This window comes from Amphimedon queenslandica, unplaced genomic scaffold (genome assembly GCF_000090795.2).
Source record: "Amphimedon queenslandica unplaced genomic scaffold, v1.1 AMPQUscaffold_13465, whole genome shotgun sequence".
In the NCBI taxonomy this organism is placed as follows: domain Eukaryota; kingdom Metazoa; phylum Porifera; class Demospongiae; order Haplosclerida; family Niphatidae; genus Amphimedon; species Amphimedon queenslandica.
Genome location: NW_003546299.1, coordinates 22,140 through 45,282, shown reverse-complemented (window position 1 = coordinate 45,282; position 23,143 = coordinate 22,140). Strand labels below are relative to the sequence as shown.

The window sequence follows — 23,143 nt, the reverse complement described above, 5'->3', positions numbered from 1 at the left end:
CTACAGTAATAAAGAGCCTATAAAGGCCCTTAGTCTAACCATTTAGGTTGTAGTGAATCAGAAAAGACTCAAGTGAGCATCAAGCATGATCACTCCCCCTCACCACACTGGGCTAAACCTAAAGGAGAGAAAAAAAGAGGGCATCCTATTTCGAGACTAATTCCTAGTGATGTCATAGTTTTATCCGATTCTGATGAAAGCGAGAAGAATACGTCTATGTCTCATGAGACAGTAGTGATGTGTTATGGCATTAAACTTTTGGAGTCTGATCTGTTGACTCTTCAGCCAGGGAACTGGTTGAATGATCAGGTATTCAATGTTAAATCATAATTTGATTAATCTGTATTTTGTGGGAGCTTTATTTTGTTACTTCAGATTGGAATCACATAGTAGGTACGGTACATGTATGCCATTAGTTAGAGTGCAGTGAATCCTTTTAAATTTTTCTATTTATTTAGGTTATTAATTCCTACATGAAGTTAATATTGGCATATAATAGAAGAGTAAGTACTAGTATACTATAAGTTAACTATGTATAAATTTGTTTTTATTACAGGATATTTACATTACTAATACTTTCTTTTACACTAAATTGAAGAGATCTGGTTTTCAAGGAGTAAGCAAATGGCTGAAAAATGTAAGAATTCTTAACATTTGGTACTGCTAAGTGGACAATTGCAGGTAAACATTTCTAGGCTATCTAAGATTTTAATACCTGTCCATACCGGCAATCACTGGAGTCTTGCTCACATTTCTATCAAGGAATTGGTTAGTTGTGACTTAATTATTGATCTTGTATTGTCATGGTACAGTTGATGTTGTTTGCTTGATCCAGAAAATTGAGTACTACGACTCCTTGGGGCATAGAAATAACAGCTGCATGAAGGTGAGTGAAGGAGAAAGAGAGTAAGCTGGTATGAAGTGTTTTATTATTAATGCAGACACTTAAATTATTTCTAATGAAAATGTTGCATCACTTTAAGATAAAACCAGCTACACTGTCAAGATACCAATCCTCCTATCCAAAGGTATACATACAAGACTGCAAGTAGTGAAGAATATAATGAATACTTTATTTTAAATGTGATCAGAAGCATTTTACTTATTTATTTATTTATTTCAGAATATACCAAGACAGACTAATGGAAGTGACTGTGGCGTGTTTGTTTGTCAGGTAGAATGAATGTTGTAATCCTCTCCAACCTCTCCCACTGATTGTGTTCATAGTATGCAAGATGGCTTTCATTTGGAGATGGGCAAACAATCAAATGGTCTTCTAATTGCCCTTTCTCTTCAAAAGAAATGATCAGGTTACGGCATCACATGACTCAAGAAATCAAAAGGCAGGAACTCATTCCTCTCGCTAATAATTAACTTTTGTGATAAATCATTATTAATGCTCAATGAATTATTCATGATTTGCGGTTAGTTTAATTATTTAATTAGTTGAGGTGGATTGTTACTCTGCTTTCCGCTCTTCTTCCTCTTCTCTCGTTTCTCTCTGCGTCCTCCTCTGAGAACTATACAGTATACACCTCCATTTTCACCTGGTCCAAGGCTATTGTACCGCGTGGGGTGTATTAAACCGAAAGCAGTTGTCACACATTGCGAGGTCTGTTGTCAATTAGTTCTCACTCTGTTTATTCATAGAACGAAAAGCAGGGGCGAGACAAGCCAAGAGGAAAAAACCAAACTCTACAGCACAATAATGTGGAAGTTTTGGAAGAAACGTACTGTAGCAGGCAGTAGCGTCCAGGGCTCGCTATCCGATCTAAGGGAACACTTTGAGCTGGAGACGGTAAGAGAGTGTTTGTGACAAGCCAGGCATGACAGAAATATGCACTGCAATCACAAACAAGCATCATTTCTCCCATGCTGCCAATTATGTTCCCCTTCCCTCCCTCTCTCCCTCTCTTTCATTAGCATGGTACTCATGGGTTTCCATTGGGCCCTTCGACTCTTGCTTACGACACATCTCGTCACCTTATGTACATCGGTACCTTCAATGGAGAAATGAACATGTTAGTTTCGATATTTGTACAATCTACTACAATGAGCAAACGTATACACATTCACTAGAGATACATAAACTTGTCGTGTAGTTTTTGATATTTTTGTTTGTATAATCAATTACTGTGGTTGTGATTATTATTTCGTGTGTATGTAGGTATGGAAGTCCTGGTGTGAAACTAGCATCAGTCCATCTAGATAATTTCAAAGTTTTACAGATTTTGCCATTTTTATCCGAGGTTTGTTTCTCTTGCCCCTATCTCTCTCTCTCTTTTCCTCTCTCTCTCTCTATTTTGCTTTCTTTTATTATATAACTGATAATATTTCATTAGCTGTCGTCATTATTGGCATTGCTAACAGCCAGACTATTCTGTCTTGCCAAGCTTTCACCTTCTTCTCTTTACATCAATTGCACACTTTAATTTGTACTCTCTACATTACTTTTATGTTAGTCCGTGTGTCTGTGTACATGTGAGGGAAAGTAAACAATAATGGTAGATTGTAGATAATAATAATAATAATAATAATAATAATAATAATAATAATAGTGTTTTCTTCATTTTGTTTTGTTCACTTCCCTGCTGTTGTTGCTTTTGTTTAATAATAATAATAATAATAATAATAATAATAATAATAATAATAATAACAACAGCAATAATAACAATAATAATAATTGAATATGAGAGACTACAGTGAAAGTATAAATGGAGTACATGTACATATATTGTGACTTTGTATGCATTGTCCATATCTCATTACTGCATCGTGTTATTACTTCAATTTGTATCTCGTTTATTGTTTGATCCACAACAGCCTGCTCTGATTACTGTGTGCAGTAACAATATACTCAACAAATGGCAAATACTGGAGGAGGACGAAGGAAAGGCGCAACTAGTATTGAAAAGAACGTACAAATTTCACGGAGGACTGTGAGCTATATAAAACACTTCTTTCATCCTTGATTTCCTTCTCCTAATCCTTTAATTCCTTTTCTTTTCCTCCTACTTTTATTTATAGAGCTAAGACCATCACTACATGCTGTCTACCTCCTTATGGTGAATGCTTGTTTGTTGGTACATTGGGTGGTATCACTTATCCTATGGATACCGAGTTTGATGGAATGTCACCCGAAGTTTTATCATGGTCAAGAGCACGGACATAGTATGTTCATGATCTGTGTCTAAACTTATGTATGCATGTAACTATGTATTTGTTTATTATTATTATAGTCTTGGATACAAAGGGAAGGATGTCCCTGGAGAAGTTAAAGCACTCAAAATCAACACTGCTTATCCTAAACAGGTTATTATTATAAGAGAGAGAGAGAGAGAGAGAGAGAGAGCAAAAAAGCTGGTCATACCAGTCTGAAGCCAGTGTTCATGTACATTATACATGTAGTAATGAGAATATAGTGATGTAATGTCAGTGTTGATGTCTATGCTAAGGATTTTAATAATGATGTATGACATGTAACAGTCACTATAGCCTCTTTGATGTTTTTTATAATTATTACATGTGAGCAAAGTTGTAGGGAATTTGTTGACCAATGATTCCTGTGCATGGCGATAACAATAACAATATTTTAGTAAATTATGCACATTGTGTTTATACTTTCTTGTATAGCTGCTGATTGGTTATGAACATTCTTACTTTGAACTCTGGGACGCAATGACTTGGAAACCAATCACACTATTTGGGCCATTGAAGGTATATATTACTGATATTAGAGCATGATCACTTAACGAGTGCAAGCTACTCTTATATATATATATATATATTCATTATTTGTTTCAGGAGGGTGGGGACCTGACTGATGTTTACTGGCATAGCAATGGCTCCCAGTTTATGTCCGGTCATACTGATGGCCACGTGTATATCTGGAACTCTCTATCTCCTGACTCTCCCCCCATCTTGAAATCAATATACGGTAAGTGTATTATAGTATCATGCACATTTCATGTTCTTTTTACGCTATAGAGGAGACAAAACTTCATCCTTTGAAGTCACTCATTTGGCCAGAGTAAGTACAAATTTATGAAATAATCAAATGAGTGGGCGGTAGGGATGGATTACTATTATTTCTCCCTCTGTCTGGCTGTGTCTTTGTGTCTGCCTCTTTTACTCCATTTCATGTGTTAATTTCCATTCATAATACATCTCATACTTACACACAATTATTTCATAATACTCACCATTCAATCATATGTTATATTATAATAATAATAGACTTTTCTCTCTTATTATCCGTACAGCGATGATTTCATAATATTCAGTGGTGGCTCGCCATACGATACAGTGGATGGTGATAGTGTCACTATCTATGAGAACAGAGAAGCCATTACGCTCCAGCTCACCTCTCCTGTCAAAGGTATGCAGATCATCGAGAGCTGCTTGACTGATAAGGACTCAGGCATTGTTGGTATTTCTTCAGACGTTGGGACCACGTCCACAGGTATAGGGAATAATGAATACATACACATACAGTGTTATATAGTACAATTTTATTCATTAAGAGGAGAGGTAGAGAGACTTAAAAAGAGATAGATTTAAATTGAGTATGTTTTTAGTGCAAACTTTATTTTATTTTTTTTATAGTCCGCAAGATTCTAATCCTACTTCTTGAGCAAGAGATATTATTTATTGATCTGAGCACACCACAGTGAGTATACCTTGTAGCCTCAATCTTAAAGAATAGAATCATTGTATGTTTGTGATATGAATTTAAAATGGCCTCTCTCTCCCGTGCAGGCTCCCACTCCTCCAGCCTCCATATTTATACAGTTTACACAACAGCCCGGTCAAAGAGGTAGCAGTGTACGGTAACATTAACAAGGAGGTGTGGTCAATCATTAATTGTACCGGGAAAGTGCAGCAGGAGTCCGTGTACAGGGCTCCAACCAAAGTCAGGGAATTATTGTGATGAGTTTATTGTGAGTTGTTGTGTATTGTAGGTGTGGCCCATTGATGGAGGAGTCCTTGAAGGTTCTTTCCATGATAGCAAGGATATACTGTTGTCTGGGTAAGTGTATGTCTGAAATGATTGTTTTGATCTTGTGTTGTTGTTTTTGTATAGACATGAAGATGGAAGTGTTAAATTCTGGGATATTAGGCAATGTTAGTTGTTAATACACAAACAGAGTGTCATTATTTGTTATCTTTTCACTCTCTCTTTCCTCTCTCTCTCTCCCCCTCCCTCCCTCCCTCCCTCTCTCTCTCATACAATGTTCATTCAGTATCAATGAAGCTGTTGTATGAGGTTAAGTGCATGCAATACTTCAACACACCAGAGACAGAGTTTGGCAGATCAGACAGTTTGACTGATGACCTCTCACAGTACAGACAGGTCAGCAATAGGCAGGCTAACGGATACATCCTCTAGTTCCGGATTAATCATAATATTTACTCTTATTATTAAATTTGAGTGGTACTTGCTTGTTCTTGGAATGATTCATAGATGCTCATTATCACCCCCAGAGCTTATTCCTACATAAAGTGCACAACTTGCACTGTGTTTCACTGTATATATGTATGTATAGTACATGTAAATGTAGGGAAGTAGCATGCATGCATGTATATGCACATAATAATAAGCCTTTTCATTTGTTGTACTGTTAATAGATTGGTTTCTGGGATCCACGGAGCGATGATGACCAGTTAATTGTCTCTGCTCTTAAACTGGTTGATGATCATCTACTCATTGGGTTTCAAGGAGGACACACCCTTTTATTAACGACTAATAACCAAACTGCTGACAGAACAATCATTGTAAGATAGTAATGAGAGAGAGACAGAGACAGAGAAAAAGACAGAGAGAGATAGAGACAGAGACAAAAAGAGAATGAGAGAGAGAGAAGGCGGAGCTTAAAATTATTGTACAGTTGATGATAGGACTGGCATAAAAATACATTAATAATGCATTTAAGTACGTGTAAGTTGTAGGGTTTATGTACTCTTGATTGCTACTACTACACAAGTCTTGAACTGTGTCTACTTGTAACCTGGCACCACTATTCTATTACCTAATGCTGTAGCTTGAATTACAATCTTAATATGAAGCTATGGAAAGCTACACCAACATTCACATGTTGTTGATAATGCTGAAATTGTGTGAAGATATTTAAAAGAGCATTTTTCAGTTCAATGTCGTATTTTTCTTTTATCTCGCCCCCTCTCTCTCTGTGCTTGTACTAGATTTGCATTGTAGCAATATTTGTGGATATGTGGGAAACCACTCCAATTGCTAATTGAATTAGCTCACTACCTCTCAATAGAGGTAATGTATCAATAGTGTAATTGGGTGTAGTATGTTTCATTGCACATCTGAAACATCTTGTTACCATATATAGTAATGATAGTGACATGTACGTTAATACTATTCTTAGTGTCAGAATAAATAAATTTGTTTTATATGCTAAAACTAATAATAATAATAATAGCTGTTGTTGTTGTTGTTTAGTTATTGCGTGTATCTATCATGAGGGACGACCCACGTCAGCGTCCCAGAGGCTGGCAGGCTCCCCTTGAGGTCAGGACTGATCCTATTGCTTGTCTCCCTGGGTTCCAACCAACTCACTGTATCCACCTCTTCCCAACTGTAGCTGTATCAGCACTCGCCATTGCTAAAGAACAAGGACTGTAAGGCGATTGAGAGAAGAGAGAGAGAGAGAGAGAGAAGTTGGGTGTACTATATTTATCGTAAAATACCTGCAAAAGTTTTTTACATGTACATATATGTAATTTATTATTTATTATTATGATTCTTCGCTTCTGTTTCTCCATGCACAGGGTTGCCATTGGGTGTGCTTATGGTTTTGCTGTTGTTGATTACATCAAGAATGAGACTATCTATGTTCACTGCACCTTTGATCAAACCATCGAAAACCTCACATCAATGTCTCGTATGCAGTCCATCCGTCGCTCCTTCAGGCACAGTATGCAGAGAGTGAACATCAGGCGCAGTATGAGAGGACTCCAGAGCGTCAATCGGTCGATACGAAGGTCCTCCGACTCTCCTCTTGTTCGATCCGGTAGTGCTCGTCCTGCTCTATTTAACAGAGTCTCTAGCGTTAGGAGAAGCCGTGGTGCCAATGCAGCGTCTTCAGCCAAAGAGAACGTACCTCCTCAGTCTGCTGTACCTCAGGCTGTGGCTACTCCTCAGGTCAAGCGTGACTCCATTAGGACCATTGATTTTACTGCCCCCACTCACTTGGGTGGCTCATCACTGGTACATGGGTTACTGGTCGGTACTAATCAAGGCGCTGTGTTGGGTTTTACGGTTGATATGCCATCCAGTAAACAGAGGGGTCAGAGATCACCTGTCGTCATGCCTGTTGGTAAGAATAAAGAATTTTACATGTAGTGAGGCTCTTTGTGGGTCAATTATTTTATTTATGATATATTATTTCAACGAATAAAAGTTGCCTATTTTGGATCATAAATTTTTAGAATTTTAGCCACTGAGTGTCAGGTGTTTTTTGCCAAAAGTAGCTACAACAATTTCCTGAATTTTTATTGGATTCTCTGATAGACCATGGGCCTTAGGATATTTTGTCAAAAAATGACTAGAAGAGAATTCTTCATTTTTATCCTTTTTTTATACGTATACATGTACTTATGTTGTGTAGAAAGTTTGAGCTGATTCTAATCAAGTTTGAATTTTTTACGAATTTTTAAAGTTGCTCTAAAATTGAGCAAAAGTCCCTGTACTATAGTACAGGGACTTTGGCCAAATTTTGGCAAAAATGACTAGGAGAGAATTTTTTATTTTTATAATTTTTTCTAATACGTATACATGTACTTATGTTGTGTAGAATGTTTGAGCTGATTCCAATCAAGTTTAGATTTTTTACGAATTTTTTAAGTTGCTCCAAAATCGAGTAAAAGTCCCTGTACTATAGTACAGGGACTTTGACCAAATTTTGGCAAAAATGACTAGGAGAGAATTCTTCATTTTATCATTTTTTTCTGATACGTATACATGTACTTATGTTATGTATCAAGTTTGAGCTGATTCCGACTAAAAATTGTTGCGTTATTGTCCTGTTCACTGCTATTAGTATTACACGAATGAATCTGCTTATAAGAGAAATGAATGAACAATTACCATTTCTTTTTTCAACAGATAAAGAATATAATCAACGCAAGAACCATTCGGTATTGTTTGTTGGTGTTGTTGATGGTCTCAATTACCTGCTGGATGCCAATGATGAAGGAAGCTACAAGCAGAAAGGAACACACTACATGATCATATGCACTGAAGATATGCTAAGAGTAAGTACTTATATTCATTATTAATTCACTGGTATTTTATTGATTTAATTCCTTGATATTATATTCACTGATATTTTATTGATTTAATTCACTGATATTTTATTGATTTAATTCACTGATATTTTATTGATTTGCTAATCACCAATTTATTTTATGTGTATATTTCACATTGTAGGTGACAAGCATTCCTAATACAAAGAAGAAGTATCGGGTGAGGTTTAAACAGAGCGAACAAGATGAGCTACAGGCCATATCTGCACACTATCTTCGTGTCTCAGGTAATAGAGAGAAGAGAAGCTTATTCAAAAAAAGAACCAAGTCTGTGAGAGTTTAGATTGTAAAGGATCAATGGAGATTTTGAAGTAACGCTACTGTAATTCTTTCACAGGTCGTTCGGTTATTCTAGTGATGGATAATGAGGGAAATGTCAGTATCTATGGACTGCCAGACCTTACCCTTATACATAAGGAAAACTGTGTGGATGCATCGGATGCTGTGTAAGGATTTAGAGTAATATGTGCCCTATCTTCTTTCTTTTTCTCTCTCTCTCTTCCCTTTTATTGTTGTATTATTTTTTTGTAGAGGCCAGAGGCATTTCTTGTGCAGTAGCTTGGGGATTGTTTTGCATCAAAAATCACCATCAGAGTTTGTGAGAGCCTCTATAACTGACATGGCAAGGTAAACTAAAAATACACCAATACATTGTAGCTACATGTACATAATGCTATAGTATTAGTGTTTAATGCCAGTACTAGTGTGTAATGCTGTGTTAAGTGGCGTAGTTCAATTTGGCCCTATTTAAACTTTATTACTATGAATGAGCAAATTAAGAATTGTTAGCAGTTTGCTTGTGGAGGTATTTATCACATCTATTAGTTACTGTGTCAACAGTAAATGCTTTGATAGGGCTCTCCCTTTTCCCTCTCTCTAACTGCATGTTGTAGTATTACACACAGACATGCCTCCCTCTCCCTCTCTCTCTTTCTCTACAAGCAGTTTTACAATCTTGTTCGCACTTCAATTGTGCAAGTTGAGGTGATAACAAGGTGTAAAAAATAAGTTGTAATTTTTGAGCAATTATTATTTCTTTATCAATTGCTATACTAGCTCTCCTCTTGCAGTTATTACAGTACCCCCTCCATCCTTTCTCCCTATCCGATTCTAATAAAAGCTGTTTTATTGTACACTGATAAGTTTGTGTCTTGAATAAGTGTCAGCTGTAAACCACAATAAAGAACAGGGTGACTTAGAGAGGGCAACCCATTAGACCTTTTACAAATAACTGAGTATAAAAGGAGAGGGACTTTACAGTACATGCAACTTTGTCCTGTAGTGTCCTTAGATTACAATTTTTGAATGGGTTAACTTAACCCTGTCTTAAACTTTTCATATAAACAATTTAACATTCGAAATACAATCTTCAATACACAGTTGCTTCTGTGTTACAAAAAGTGTTCTTGTGTTATTGTTCTTATTATGTCTCCCCTCCCCCCCCTCTCTCCCCCTCCTCTCTGTCTAGGTTGGATATCAAGTTCACATTACCAGTCAAAGGCTCTACCCCACAGATGCCCGTCAGATTCTCACGTCCATTATCAGACGGACCACACCTTGTGGAACTATCAGAGGTTTGTATTAATCATTAATTAATGAATACAACAGTACAGTGTAGCCTTTATAATAAGGACAAGGATACAGTACATTTTGCAATGTCCCAATCTACATACAAACCTATACAGAAGTACCTTCAAAATGAGGACATTTTTGTATTAAGGACAGGTAATGTGTGCCTAATATAAAGAGACTACACTGTGCATACAATTGAGAGGGCCAGTATACATATGTGTTCAATATGACTATTATTGGTGCTTGTTTATAGACTAGTGGAATTACTAAACGTCCTAAAAGTCCTAAGAGTCCTTCCAAGAGTTCTTCAGTTGCAGTTGCTAGTCCTCCAGCAGCACCAGCTGTTAGCAGCCCTCCTCCACCCCCTCCTCCTAATAGTGCCAATTCCTCTATTAGTAACACAATGATAGCTACAGCAATGGGTTCCATTACTAATACTAAACCTCAGAATGCTTCTCCTCCTCCTCCTCCTCCCCCTAGCTCTAGTACTCCTAACCCGGTTAGCACAGCGAGTCTCCTCACCGACTCGCAGGATGTATTTGATGATCTTGGTCCTGTTGACAGCAAGACCTCAGTTGAGAGTGGAGCCAGTGCTAGATCCCGTAAGAGCGTCAGTGCCGACTCAAGAAAGAGTGTAGAGCTACCTGATCATTATTTCATTGCACACAATCCTGAGCTAAGAGAACGGTTTGAAGAAAGAGCACTCTGAGGGGAGGGACTGGTCTGAGCCCCTCTATCATTATTTAACAGTACAGGACTCATTAATTTCACTATTATTATTATTATTATTAACTATGACAAACTCTCTTTTTTTCATGATGACACTGTTTTTAAATCAACTTTAAATTATTAGCTAATATTATTATTATTATTATTATTATTATTAATATTATTATTATTATTATTAATATTATTATTATTATTATTATTATTGTCTTGTTGTGTTGAGTAAAAAATTTTTTTTAAATTAAAAATGACATTTCAATGAGAGAGTCTATACTAGCTACACAACAACTTTATGAACATACACGTGTACATGTACATACATACACTCACAAGTGAAAAAAATGAGTAAGTGAAAGTACAGATGATAATAAAACAAAGAAGAGAGCATGTACATGTACAAGAGGTTTTTAAGATGATGAAGGGATTGGCCTCCAGCCGTGGAAACAAATAGTGAACTCCCAAGGCTCCAGTCCTCTCTTGGCCAGTTTAAACTTTCTGTTTGATGGCTTCTTCTCTTCTCCGTCCACTTCCTCACTCTCGCCTTCTTCTGCTTGAAACTTAATGTATAGCTAATGCATTGTGTGTTTGACAGGAGGGAGAGAGGGAGAGAGGGAGAGAGAGAGAGAGGGAGAGAGGGAGAGAGAGAGAGAGGGAGGGAGGGAGGTGAGTGAGAGAGCTGGTTGATGTGTAGTCCTTACCTGAGCACTCTTCATTGCAAGCTTCTTCTCAATGTCACTGCAAGAGGCACCAAACCATACAAAGACCTAAGACAAAAGAAGGAGAGACAGAGACGGTAAATTAAAACAAAATTTATTACTGACTTCGTTTCCGTTGTCTAGTAACATCACGTCTTCATCCGAAAGATCACCCTGTTGATAAAAAAAAATTTGACACTCAAATTTGTTTTGCACGCTTTTGTTACACCTTAAAGTGTAAAGGTGTATTTTAATGATTAAAAAACTAATATTGATGAATAATGTACTAACTGAAGTGTATGATTATATTTATGAAATAAATTGTCTACTGACTTGACAGAAATCGGGAGTCTTCTCAGAAACAAAGAAAAAGCCTTTTTCATTGGAGCATCGAAACAATCTCTTCTTTTTCATGTAATCAGCTTCCTACGAGAGAGAGAGAGAGAGAGAGAGAGAGAGAGAGAGAGAAGAGCATAAAGCAAGGAAAGAGTAGAGAGACAGATTAGCTCAAATAATGCATGTAAAAGATTCCTTTCATACTTGGCTATAGTCTCCACGTCCTCCTAATGCCACCCAAAAGAAGTTCTCAGGCTCAGCTCCTTCCCTGATGACAACATTTGAGTAGGTCGACTATACAAAACAAAAATAAATAGGTGATACAGAATATTGACAAAACACAAAAATTGTCATGCATATCAAGCTTGAGGCTTGAGCTTTTGATAAACAAGGCATAAAATAAAGACTGAACTCAATAAGTACTTTCTTAAAAAGAGCATTATCTAATCTAGCCCATTGACTAGTGACTACTAGCAGCTGCTTGAGCAGTGCCAAAGGGCTATACTGTTTTTATAGTGAGCGCCCAGTGAACGGCAGAAAGAACTGCAAAATGTGCAAATAAGCAAAAATGACAAAAATGCTAATAAAAGTAGCAGCTGCCTCGGAGCTCCACTCATTATAGCAAAGAAAGTCTTTCAGAGTTCATTGTGGTAAAACAAAAATAGCTAAGCCCCACCTCAAACATTGATCTACCCATCTGTTCAGCATGTATTGACTCCTCGGTGGTAGTTTTGCTAAGAGAGAAAGAGAAGAAGACAGGTTCAACACAAAATATGCATACACTAAAAGACAAACCTTCCTATCCATATATAGACTATCCCTGTGCCAGGAGAGTTTTCAAAAGGGACCTTCAAGATATGACTGGAGTACATGAAAAAAACAAACAAATCCAGCAATGATTAAAATAATAATGATAATATTACCAGAAATTTGAGTTGAGATATTTTGGCTCAGCTGTGACCTGTGTTTTATAAAATACATGAAATATTAATAATAATTATTAATGTACTTGAACAACTCTTCTTGAGAGGCGACTGTTGTTGGCTCTTATCTGATATAATGCTGGCTTGTATACATCGACCCCACTATTCCTTTTACCCTGTTGGAAACAACCAGGAAAAAATAAGACAACATTAATTGGAGGGCATACACACCCTGTGTATGATGAACTTTCCACCGAAATGAGACAAAAACTGGAAGCTCTCTTGTTGCTACAACCACCAAAAAAAACCAAAGTACAAGCCTTGCTTGACATGGTCAACCATTACCTGCTTCATAGAGACAACTTCAATGGAACCCATGGCTTTCTCTAACTGTTTACGAATCCTAAAAAGAGGAGAAAGTTAGAGAGTGATTGATAATACTCACCCAAGAGTGAACTGTAGCCATCCCATCTTAGTAGCATCCTGGCCCTAAGGAGAAGGAGTACGGTATATAGGGAGGACTGGTTAAGACTGATATTACCTGCCAGAAATAGACAACAGTTTGTAATTCTTCATCTTCCTCACTATCATCAGCTATGAGGAAGAGATTAGTATTATATTATTATTCATTAAAATGAGATATTACCATCAGACTCAATAGCATACTGACACAAAAAGAAATAACATTCACCACTGTAAAAGTGACCTGCAGGAAATATAATATAGTAAATAGTGTAGCAGCTAGGTACATGAAATGGGTGCTAAATGCTCCATTTCATGTCGCTAAATTTTAGAGCAACTTAAAAATTTCAATTTTGATCAAAACTAGCTCAAAATGTCTACACTAAACAAGAATATGTACATGTACATGTACATTCATTTCTAAACTGAATATCGGATAATTAGATGCTAGTGAGCACTGAGTGGATTTGCTTGCCAAATATGGGGAGAGCCTATTTTACACCATACCCAATAGCAAAAGTAGGGGAGATTTTGGTGGGAATTAATTAACCAAAGAAACCACTAGAATACAGGTACTAACACATACAAAATATACCAGTACTAATTATTACAACTGATAATTGACAACCTTCACTAATCATATGGTTATTGCTGCATGTGTTACATACACTAAAAATGAGCATTGATACTCATAATGATTATACACATACATGTATATCAAATCCAATCAATATCAACATACCTTTCTCAGTTCTTGGTAATATTGAGAATTTGTTTCTAGGCTCAATGATACAGCACTGCATTGTCTTGAGTAGACCGTTGTAGTAGGAGGAGAGTTCCTCAGATTCACTGTTGGTCATGAGAACATTACGGGGAAGGAACAAAGCAGAGAGATCCACTTTAGCAGCTTTCTTCTCTGGAGTGCCAAATAAATTCTGCAAAAGAGACACACAAGTATATGTAACTGCATGGCTTTCAAAGCAAATTTGAAAATCCAATCTTGATTGGAATTAGCTCAAATTTAATACACAACATACATGTACATGTACATGTGCACACAGAAAAAGATTCATAAACTAACGATATCTTTTTTCCTTTTCTCCAATGCTTTAGCTGACACAGTATAATCAACAGTTATAATGTCGTCCCAGTCATTGAACCAAAGTCTAAACTTCATTGACTCAACACTACATAAAGGTACATGTGCAAGGACTGTATTTAATGAGAGGGGCTTACCCTTCCAAGACACGACAGACTGAAGCAACAGAAGGACGTGACACCATTTGAAGGAGCTCATCGGCTAACCTGAGGGCAGCCGCTCGCACTAGACGTGAAGACTTTTGACCAATCCTATGATTATGTAGGATATACATGTATATGTACGTGTGTATGTACATTAAAAATAATATAATAATAATTGCAAACTTGTGAAGTATAATGTATTATAGTGTTTGTGTGTCTTTACGATTAGTAATGGTGCATGTGAATTACCAAACAAAGATCTCAGAGTGACAGTCTAGTATGTAGACTTCATGAGCTTTCAACAACTTCTTCTCTAACCCATTAGGACACTCAACTAGAGAGGGTGTGTGAGAGAGAGAGAGAGAGAGAGAGAGAGAGGTTGAGAGAGAGAGAGAGAGGTAAAGATCTGTTATCTATATTCAGCTCAATATGGTGTGTACCTTGTGGTAGTTCAAGGTATCCCTGCCCCATTGCTGCTTTGTATAAAACTGGTTTAGCTTTTTTTGAACACTCAGCTAATGAGACAGTCTATATAGAAATAGAGAGAGAGAGAGAGAGAGAGAGAGAGAGAGAGAGAGAGAGAGAGAGAGAGAGAGAGAGGAGAAACAAATTTATTGTATCAATTCAAATAACTGACTCACTTTGATTGGTTTGTTAGGATAACCTCCAAAAACATCCCAGAATTCTTCTGGCTCAGTGCCCTACGCATACATGTACATGTACATGTATGATAAATAATTACATGTAATTAAGTTAATTTGTTGATTAGCTCACAGCTTTGAAAGAGGCAATGACGGCAGCATTCTTCTTCTCCAATTTATTTATTTTCTCAGCAATGAGACGGGCCTTTGCTCTCTCTGATAGCTTTGATCTGCCTCCCTCCCACATCATAATAAACTTCTTACCAACTTCAAGGAAAAACACGTGATTATGATCTAAAGAATCACTCTTCATTGCAACCTTAGGAAAGAAGGAGAAAGAGAGAGAGAGAGAGAGAAGTGAAAATGCATTCACTTAATAAATTACAAAACGCAAATAAAATTTGAAAATACATGTACATGTACATGTAATAAAATAAAGACATGTATATGTACATGTACATGTATGTACAAAGTAGCAATTGAATCAATGAACTCACAGCTTCAACATGAAGTTTAGTTCCATTATGCTCGCCACAGAGCTTATACAAAGCAACAGTGTTGTCCTAAAAATGAGAAAAGAGAGTGAGGCCAATTGGACCTAAATAGGTCTACATGTATGTACATTGTATATTACTATTACTATTTACAATGGCCTTATGGCCGGGACAAGAGCAACTATACGTTATAGAGAGGTGTCCGCTAATTGGGGGTTCGTTTTAGAGAGGTTTGACTGTAAACATGTACACGCATACACTGGATAGAGTACTACGTATACTGTTGTGCATGTCATTCACTTACTATATCATCGACAGTATAAAACCCACTGATCGTTCCACCTATAACACAATAATAAAGTGAAAAGGAGTGCTATAAACAATACATTAAAAGCTCATACACAACTAAATGAACGCAGGGCTGGTGATAATGTTAGGCTCAATTGCTTTCGTACATCCCAACTGCAAAATAAACCCAATAGTGATGCTTTAATGTCCACTAATGGATGGACTCATTCAGAGCTAAAAGGACTAGTTTGCAGTTAATGAAAGAATAAGAGCTGAAAATAAGCTCCAATCATTGCCTACCATACATGTACATGCAAAAACTACCTTTTCATACATGTCAAATACTAATAGCCCCCATATACTTAAAAGATGCCACAATACTTGTATATGTAACTCGAATTTTTTGGAGCGGAGAAACTCCGGCTAATGCCAGTAACTTTGCAATTTGATATAATAATCCTTTGCTGAAACAAAAGCCAAAATTTTGAACTATTATGGACATGCCAAGTGAGACATATATGGCCACAAATTTGTCAAATTAAAACTCACCCATCACTAAAAAATGTAAAAACTTAACGCCCCCACTCAAAAAAAATTACTAGAGCTACAATGTACATGTATGTACGTTTTTTGTTTTTTTTGCAATTAGATTAAACTTAAAATATTTTTTGTTTTTACTGGGTTGGTCTACCTTCAATGTAGTTGATGTTTGAATCAAAAAGTTCAAGGAATTCATCGGATTCGTCCTCCTGCTCCTCTCTCCTTGTCCTTCCCTTAGCGCTCAACTTGTTGCGAAGGTGAACAGCATGCATGGCAGCACACGCCTTCTTATCAATCTAGAGTACAAGAGAGAATTGCATTAAGAATCGTGTTAGAATCATGTTAAAATCGAGTTAAAGATCAAGCTAAACCTTGAGTAAGAATCATGTTAACATCATTTCTTTATTCTGGGGGAAATACATGTACAGTGAAATTTTAGTGAAACACAAAAACCTTTACTACATGTATATGTACAAGTACATGTACATGTACATGTACTTGTATATGCACATGTACATATTTATATTGTACATGTACATATACATACTGTTCTTCACAATAAAGATTCCTTCACAAGCAGCCACCTTAATGCATGTACAAATACATACACACAACTCTTGTTCAAGTACAAACAACTATGAATTGGTTTTGTGTGAAATATTAATGAGTGTAGAGATACAACATATACAAGGTTCTTGTTCAAATACAAACTACTGCAAATTGCCAGTAGCCACATTGGAATGAGTCACATCTAATTATAGTAACAGGAAGAAGGTCAGACGCTATTAATAGCATGCTTATTTATAGTAACGGGTTAGATTATAATGATAGTAACACTGGACTCAACGTAGGAGTAAGTATGATTGCATGAATTCCACACATCCCACACACACACACACACACACACATCATATTGAAATATTGAAGTAATAAAAGAATTAATATTAGCAATTTACAGTGAGAAATTACCAATATAAATTCCACCGATTGTTCATCTCTTAATCAATAAATGGCCTTGTATGATATGGTACATGAATATGAGTGGTATTGTCTCTTATTTATTTAATTTTTTTGAGTAATTTTTTCCTTACCGATGAATCTCTTCCTATCCAGAAATATATCTTCCATTCAAGCTCAGACGCGTCATTGAAATACGTCTAATAATAATAATAATAATAATAATAATAATAATAATAATAATAATAATAATAATAATAATAATAATAATAATAATAATACAGTAGATGGTCTGTTGGGTCCAGAATCTAATTCCTTCTTGAAACGTTTGGCTGACAAACTATCCATTAAATGGGATCAACCCTACAGTACTGTCATCTGCTGGCTTCGTACCCGTCTATCCTTTGCTCTATTACGTGCCATCAATTTGTGTATCAGGGGTACCAGGTCTAAAATTTGTTCTATCAACACGGAGGATGGAGCTGGGATAACTCTTAACTATATGTACTAATTTTAAATATTTGAAATATTTCTATATATCTTTTTCTGACTTTCCCTCCTCCTACATATATATATTATATATATCCATTTTAACTTGCTCTCTCCTTGTGTGGTATTTTTATAATAATAATAATAATAATAATAATAATAATAATAATAATAATAATAATAATAATAATAATAATAAAGATATAGATCTAAGTACTAGTACATCATCATTACTTATATTATCTTCATTAAGTAGGTAATAATATAAAAGTACATAAATAATTAATTAATTAATAATAATAATAATTAATAATAATAATAATAATAATAATAATAATAATAATAATAATAATAATAATAATAATAATAATAATAATAATAATAATAATAATAATAATAATAATAATAATAATAATAATAATAATAATAATAATAAAGATATAGATCTAAGTACTAGTACATCATCATTACTTATATTATCTTCATTAAGTAGGTAATAATATAAAAGTACATAAATAATTAATTAATTAATAATAATAATAATAATAATAATAATAATAATAATAATAATAATAATAATAATAATAATAATAATAATAATAATAATAATAATAATAATAAACATATTGTACTTACGTCAAGTATGATGTAAGCGTCTCCCATATAGAAATGACCATAAAAAGCTAAAAAGAGAGAAACGTGACACATTTAATTGGACCTCTTTTAATAATAACATTAAGAAAATTTTGTGGCTGCTTTTTTGGCAAAAAAAAAATATTGGCTATGCTCAGAATTTATCACTAAAATTATTGTAGCAAAAACATAAACACACAATTTTTTAAATCTAAAAATGAAGAAAATGACTCAAACTTTTTGCATTAAAAAATAGAGGCAATTTTACTTCATTTTATTTCCATCATATACACAAGAATGATCCACGATTAGCTGACCTTCATCAACCAGGACAGGATAAAAGTTATCAATTTGCCAGACTGTGAGTCCAGGGAGTGAGCCAATCTCCTCCATAAAGATAGTGCTGTAGTCCAAATCAGGTCTTACCAATATCTCATCCCATCTCTTTGGCCTAAAACAAGAGAAAAATACAATGAGAATGCTTCTCTCTCTCCCTCTCTCTTCTTTTCTTTTACTTTCTCGGTGAGTGAACTTGTTCCTCTTCTACTGTAGCAACGGCAGCTCCAGCGCTCATCTAGTAAATAAAGAAAAGGACAAAATAAAAATATCATTTTATTCGAGTTAAAATACATTAACATACCACATCCGTTTGCTGCTGCTGCTGCTTATAATCAGCAATATCAACTAGACCCTAAAAATAAATAAATAAATAAATAATAATAATAATAATAAATGCAATACCCATTGTCATAATGTACATGTAATGTGATTTTAAATAACATTATTTTCTATTATTACTTTACTTTTAAAACTTTAGCAGCTGCTGCCTCTCCTCCTTTTGTTGTGACTGAACTCCGTCTGTTCTTCTGGAGCTTCATAAAACGTTCCTAATTAATGCCCACCAAAAAAAAAGAAAATTACATAATATTAAAAATAATTAATGACCAGGATCAGACATCTCTTTTAAAAATACTTACCTTTTGCTTTGTGTAAGAGGCTAAAATTAAAATTAAAAAAAACATAAAATTATTATTTTAAAAATGATTATATAATAATCACTTTTAGTAGGTTTCCCTGATGCCTGGACGGCCCCCTGTCTCAGGAGTTTGGTATCAAAGTCAATATTATAAAACTCAGCACCGGCTCCAATAGTCTGAGCCACAGGTTTAGGAGGAAACACTAGCTTAGGATTATCGCTCACATCAAGAGTCTACAGTGAAATTGAGATACATATATCTATAATACAGCAACACATTATTTAAAATCTTATTCTCAGTCCTGTCTCTCAAAACTCTCATTCTCAAAATTTCAAATTCTCATTCTCAAAATTTCAAATTCTCATTCTCATAATTTCAAATTCTCAAATTTCCAATTCTCATTCTCAAAATTTCATTCCCATACTCTGATACCAACCTCCAGTTTAAGATAATGGATGGCCTCAGGGAGGGTCACGAGCACATTAGAGTTCAGTATGAGACTCTTGAGCGTGTAGCAGCGACACAATCCTTCGGGTATGCACTCCATTTGATTACGAGCAGCAACAAAATGAGTCTAAATAGAGAAAGAAAATAGAAGAGGAGAGAGAGGGGGGAGAGAGAGAGGAGAGAGAGGGGGAAGAGAGAGAGGAGAGAGAGAGGAGAGAGAGAGGAGAGAGAGGGGAGAGAGAGAGGAGAGAGAGAGGGGGGAGAGAGGGGGAGAGAGAGAGAGTAGAATAGAAAGACAAAGGAAGGTTAAACAATCAATTACCAGAGTCGCTAGTTTGTTTATTCCAGCTGGTATCCCTCCGAATGTTATCTTGTTGTCTATATAAGCACAAAAATAATAATAATAATAATAACAATAATAATAATAATAATAAATGTATCGCGATCCTTCTTCAAAGATGCTTTCTCTCACATATAGAAGACACAACTTACCGCTGATGAATAACCTCTTTAACTTAGTACACTTGCATATGTGAGGCTACAGTAATGAAATTAAAACAACAATAATAATAATTATAATATGACATGAGAACAGAGATAGATATAAAGATATTATGTATTTCTTACATGTAACGATGTTAAGAGGTTATCTGTTAAATCAAGAGTAACCAACTCCAACCAAGTATCTGAATAAAATAATAATAATAATAATAATAATAATAATAATAATAATAATAATAATAAATATTAATCAGTACATGTAGGTGAATGTATGATTGATAAAAAAAATAGTAAATAAAATAAGATATCTACATGTACATGTATTTAGTGTCAATTAACATACCGACGAGCGATGATAGTTCTCTTATCTGGTTGTGACTGAAATTGATACGGGATAATCTGTCCAGGAGGTAAATGGACTCGGGAACTATAACCATGTGGAAATATAATACCGTAGATCAGGAAATTAGTGTGGAACAAAATTTTTGTGTTTTAAAATTGTGCTGTGACTTAATTTTTACTAAATAAGACTGTGTTATGTATTATTGAATGTGCCATGTAATTATATGGGTAATCTAATTTTTGCGAAATTCTAATGCAGTAAAATTAAAATCACAGTAAAAATTTCCAGATAGACGGTAATAATATTATAACATGCAGCTATAGGCATCAATTTCTAAGTGTACTAGTGAGGGTATGCATAAAGATAAATCCTGAAAATACTACCGTATAGCGGGAAATTTTGGAGGGACTAAAACTTGGCGAATTGCTAAATTTTAATTTGGCAAATTTGTGGCCACGTGCCATTGAGCATGCATATAATGACTCAAAATGGCGGAGTCTTATTTTGACAAATGGCTATCAAAACACCAAATTTGCCAAAGTTTAATCCCCTCCCAAATTTCCCGCTATATAGAATATGTTGAATCTATTTATACGGGTAGATTTTACTTTCTAAAAGGTGACTTCAAATTCTGGAAAGCAAAATATACATTTTGTATCAAGTTTATCTCAGAATAAGTCTTTTAAGAATTATTAATGATTGGTGCCTGGTTGCTCACTTCTAGGCAAGTTATTTCCGGACATGTTGATATCGGTGAGATTGACAAGCTTGTCCAGGTGGGGGGTGTTATCCAAATCCCTCTAAAATAAATAAATAAATAATGAATAAATGAATAAGTATATACATTATTTATTTTAAGTACGTGTGCATGTAAACGTATGTTTCTCTCACCCCACAGTTTGATAAATCGAGCATAGTTAAATTAACTAGTTTGTCCATTGTCCTAAGAATAAAGAGAAGGAAAAGTAGAGAGAGAGAGGGGGGTTGGAATTCAGTTACAAATGAATCAAGCAACTTTTAAAAATTCGTAAAATATCCAATCTTGATCGGAACCAGCTCAAACTTTCTACGCAACATAAGAACATGTATATGTATCAGATAACATTATAAAAACGGAGAATTCTCTCCTTTTCATTTTTGACAAAATTTGGCCAAAATCCCTGTACTATAGTACAGGGTCGCTGGCCCAATTTTGGAGCAACTTTTAAAAATTCATAAAAAATCCAATTTTGATCGGAATCAGCTCAAACTTTCTAGGCAACATAAGAACATGTATATGTATCAGAAAACATTATAAAACAGAGAATTCTCTCCTTTTCATTTTTGACAAAATTTGGCCAAAATCCCTGTACTATAGTACAGGGTCATTGGCCCGATTTTGGAGCAACTTTTAAAAATTCATAAAAAATCCAATCTTGATCAGAATCAGCTCAAAATTTCTACGCAACATAAGTACATGTATGTATATCAGAAAAAATTATAAAAATGGAGAATTCTCTCCTAGCCATTTTTGAGGAAATACCCTGTACTACTTTTAGTCCCCTTAAATATTAATAATAACAATGATTTATTATTATCATCATCATCTTACTTGAACATGAAATGTTGCATTGGATTGTTACCAACAATCTATTAAAAGTAGGGGATAAGTATAAGTGTTATGCATAAAAATAAATTCAAAGTTTTATTTTCAAAATAATAATAATAATAATAAAATTCATACTGACCAGTGATGTCAGTTGATCCAACCTTCTTATCTGTGGAGGAAGTGATTCTATATAATAATTAATAAAAAATAAAAAAAATTAATTTATTATTAATTACGTATTTCATTATGGCTCAGATCAAGATGACGTAGACACGAACAATGAACAAATAACTGTAACATAAAATGATTATAAAGTCATTTGACAGTCATGCGATGAATGCCATACCTGCCCGGGAACACTGGTCAGTTTGTTATTACTGAGATTCAATACGATGAGGCCGAGCTCTTTCACCTCCTTTAACTTATCTGGTACCTTTGTGAGAGAATTGTAACTTAGATCCTACAGAAGAGAGAGAGAGAGAGAGAGAGAGAGAGAGAGAGAGATCATAATAATAATAATAATAATGGATAAATATACAGACCAGTGTGACTAGCTCAGTAAGGTTGAAGAGGTCTGGTGGGATGCTACTGTCTCGTAGCTGATTGTCTCGTACGTTAACAACCTAATGACAATAAAAACACACACAATTACAATACATAGAGTTAACATACAATACACAGTGTGCATACATGTATTAGTTGTTCACATACAATCAATAGTTTTTGTTCATGAAATAATAAACGGTTCACATTATATATTAGATATACTAGCATTGTTATGGACCTTGAGGGAAGGGTAGATCGAAGGGTCGATATCATAAATCCCTTTTAATTGATTATGAATGGCAGATAAAACCTCCTAAAATGAATAATAATAACATTTGTACGTATACATGTATGTCATCAAAAATGGATAATTAAATTGTGTGACAGTTATAACGATACATGCAAGTGATGC

At 35.0% G+C, this 23,143-nt stretch overlaps 2 protein-coding genes across 2 annotated transcripts in view; one reads left to right on the top strand and one right to left on the bottom strand.

The window, feature by feature from the left end:
- The first annotated feature begins 1,458 nt into the window (after positions 1 to 1,458).
- Positions 1,459 to 10,749, top strand: LOC105312218 (lethal(2) giant larvae protein homolog 2-like). Its single transcript, XM_019994779.1, has 25 exons — positions 1,459 to 1,612; positions 1,663 to 1,798; positions 1,924 to 2,021; positions 2,168 to 2,249; positions 2,824 to 2,939; positions 3,028 to 3,171; positions 3,240 to 3,312; positions 3,634 to 3,717; positions 3,805 to 3,937; positions 3,988 to 4,030; positions 4,263 to 4,462; positions 4,606 to 4,669; positions 4,759 to 4,912; positions 4,962 to 5,029; positions 5,084 to 5,124; positions 5,244 to 5,353; positions 5,629 to 5,775; positions 6,467 to 6,645; positions 6,796 to 7,343; positions 8,132 to 8,280; positions 8,456 to 8,558; positions 8,669 to 8,777; positions 8,863 to 8,958; positions 9,800 to 9,905; positions 10,157 to 10,749. The coding sequence occupies exons 2-25, from the start codon at positions 1,709 to 1,711 to the stop codon at positions 10,610 to 10,612; spliced, it is 3,393 nt and encodes a 1,130-aa protein (XP_019850338.1). The 5' UTR covers positions 1,459 to 1,612; positions 1,663 to 1,708; the 3' UTR covers positions 10,613 to 10,749.
- A 96-nt stretch (positions 10,750 to 10,845) lies between these two features.
- Positions 10,846 to 23,143, bottom strand: part of LOC100640615 (protein flightless-1 homolog) — a 12,674-nt gene continuing 376 nt past the window's right edge. Inside the window, exons 3-47 of the mRNA XM_019994778.1 lie at positions 22,970 to 23,044; positions 22,728 to 22,808; positions 22,532 to 22,645; positions 22,422 to 22,476; positions 22,325 to 22,371; positions 22,189 to 22,226; positions 21,489 to 21,540; positions 21,316 to 21,397; positions 20,598 to 20,681; positions 20,381 to 20,439; positions 20,246 to 20,291; positions 20,076 to 20,131; positions 19,743 to 19,880; positions 19,389 to 19,539; positions 19,307 to 19,326; positions 19,133 to 19,216; positions 18,970 to 19,020; positions 18,845 to 18,903; positions 18,647 to 18,780; positions 18,333 to 18,379; positions 17,342 to 17,407; positions 16,402 to 16,546; positions 15,727 to 15,764; positions 15,426 to 15,491; positions 15,062 to 15,247; positions 14,929 to 14,988; positions 14,728 to 14,815; positions 14,537 to 14,621; positions 14,282 to 14,395; positions 14,127 to 14,232; positions 13,788 to 13,980; positions 13,230 to 13,289; positions 13,125 to 13,177; positions 13,029 to 13,072; positions 12,929 to 12,986; positions 12,815 to 12,871; positions 12,670 to 12,759; positions 12,584 to 12,621; positions 12,456 to 12,521; positions 12,337 to 12,394; positions 11,865 to 11,954; positions 11,658 to 11,750; positions 11,451 to 11,498; positions 11,328 to 11,393; positions 10,846 to 11,198 (exon numbers count right to left, since the gene is read on the bottom strand). Coding sequence (XP_019850337.1) covers positions 11,037 to 11,198; positions 11,328 to 11,393; positions 11,451 to 11,498; positions 11,658 to 11,750; positions 11,865 to 11,954; positions 12,337 to 12,394; positions 12,456 to 12,521; positions 12,584 to 12,621; positions 12,670 to 12,759; positions 12,815 to 12,871; positions 12,929 to 12,986; positions 13,029 to 13,072; positions 13,125 to 13,177; positions 13,230 to 13,289; positions 13,788 to 13,980; positions 14,127 to 14,232; positions 14,282 to 14,395; positions 14,537 to 14,621; positions 14,728 to 14,815; positions 14,929 to 14,988; positions 15,062 to 15,247; positions 15,426 to 15,491; positions 15,727 to 15,764; positions 16,402 to 16,546; positions 17,342 to 17,407; positions 18,333 to 18,379; positions 18,647 to 18,780; positions 18,845 to 18,903; positions 18,970 to 19,020; positions 19,133 to 19,216; positions 19,307 to 19,326; positions 19,389 to 19,539; positions 19,743 to 19,880; positions 20,076 to 20,131; positions 20,246 to 20,291; positions 20,381 to 20,439; positions 20,598 to 20,681; positions 21,316 to 21,397; positions 21,489 to 21,540; positions 22,189 to 22,226; positions 22,325 to 22,371; positions 22,422 to 22,476; positions 22,532 to 22,645; positions 22,728 to 22,808; positions 22,970 to 23,044 — 3,603 coding nt within the window. The 3' untranslated portion in view covers positions 10,846 to 11,036. The remainder of the gene's footprint in view (positions 11,199 to 11,327; positions 11,394 to 11,450; positions 11,499 to 11,657; positions 11,751 to 11,864; positions 11,955 to 12,336; positions 12,395 to 12,455; positions 12,522 to 12,583; positions 12,622 to 12,669; positions 12,760 to 12,814; positions 12,872 to 12,928; positions 12,987 to 13,028; positions 13,073 to 13,124; positions 13,178 to 13,229; positions 13,290 to 13,787; positions 13,981 to 14,126; positions 14,233 to 14,281; positions 14,396 to 14,536; positions 14,622 to 14,727; positions 14,816 to 14,928; positions 14,989 to 15,061; positions 15,248 to 15,425; positions 15,492 to 15,726; positions 15,765 to 16,401; positions 16,547 to 17,341; positions 17,408 to 18,332; positions 18,380 to 18,646; positions 18,781 to 18,844; positions 18,904 to 18,969; positions 19,021 to 19,132; positions 19,217 to 19,306; positions 19,327 to 19,388; positions 19,540 to 19,742; positions 19,881 to 20,075; positions 20,132 to 20,245; positions 20,292 to 20,380; positions 20,440 to 20,597; positions 20,682 to 21,315; positions 21,398 to 21,488; positions 21,541 to 22,188; positions 22,227 to 22,324; positions 22,372 to 22,421; positions 22,477 to 22,531; positions 22,646 to 22,727; positions 22,809 to 22,969; positions 23,045 to 23,143) is intronic.

What these genes read in the sequence shown, in the direction of transcription:
- LOC105312218 (XM_019994779.1), top strand. Translation starts at nt 1,709, where the DNA reads ATGTGGAAGTTTTGGAAGAAACGTACTGTAGCAGGCAGTAGCGTCCAG. An exon ending in TACAAATTTCACGGAGGACT is followed by an intron (nt 2,940 to 3,027) that starts GTGAGCTATATA and finishes TTTTATTTATAG; the next exon opens with AGCTAAGACCATCACTACAT. An exon ending in GTGGATGCATCGGATGCTGT is followed by an intron (nt 8,778 to 8,862) that starts GTAAGGATTTAG and finishes ATTTTTTTGTAG; the next exon opens with AGGCCAGAGGCATTTCTTGT.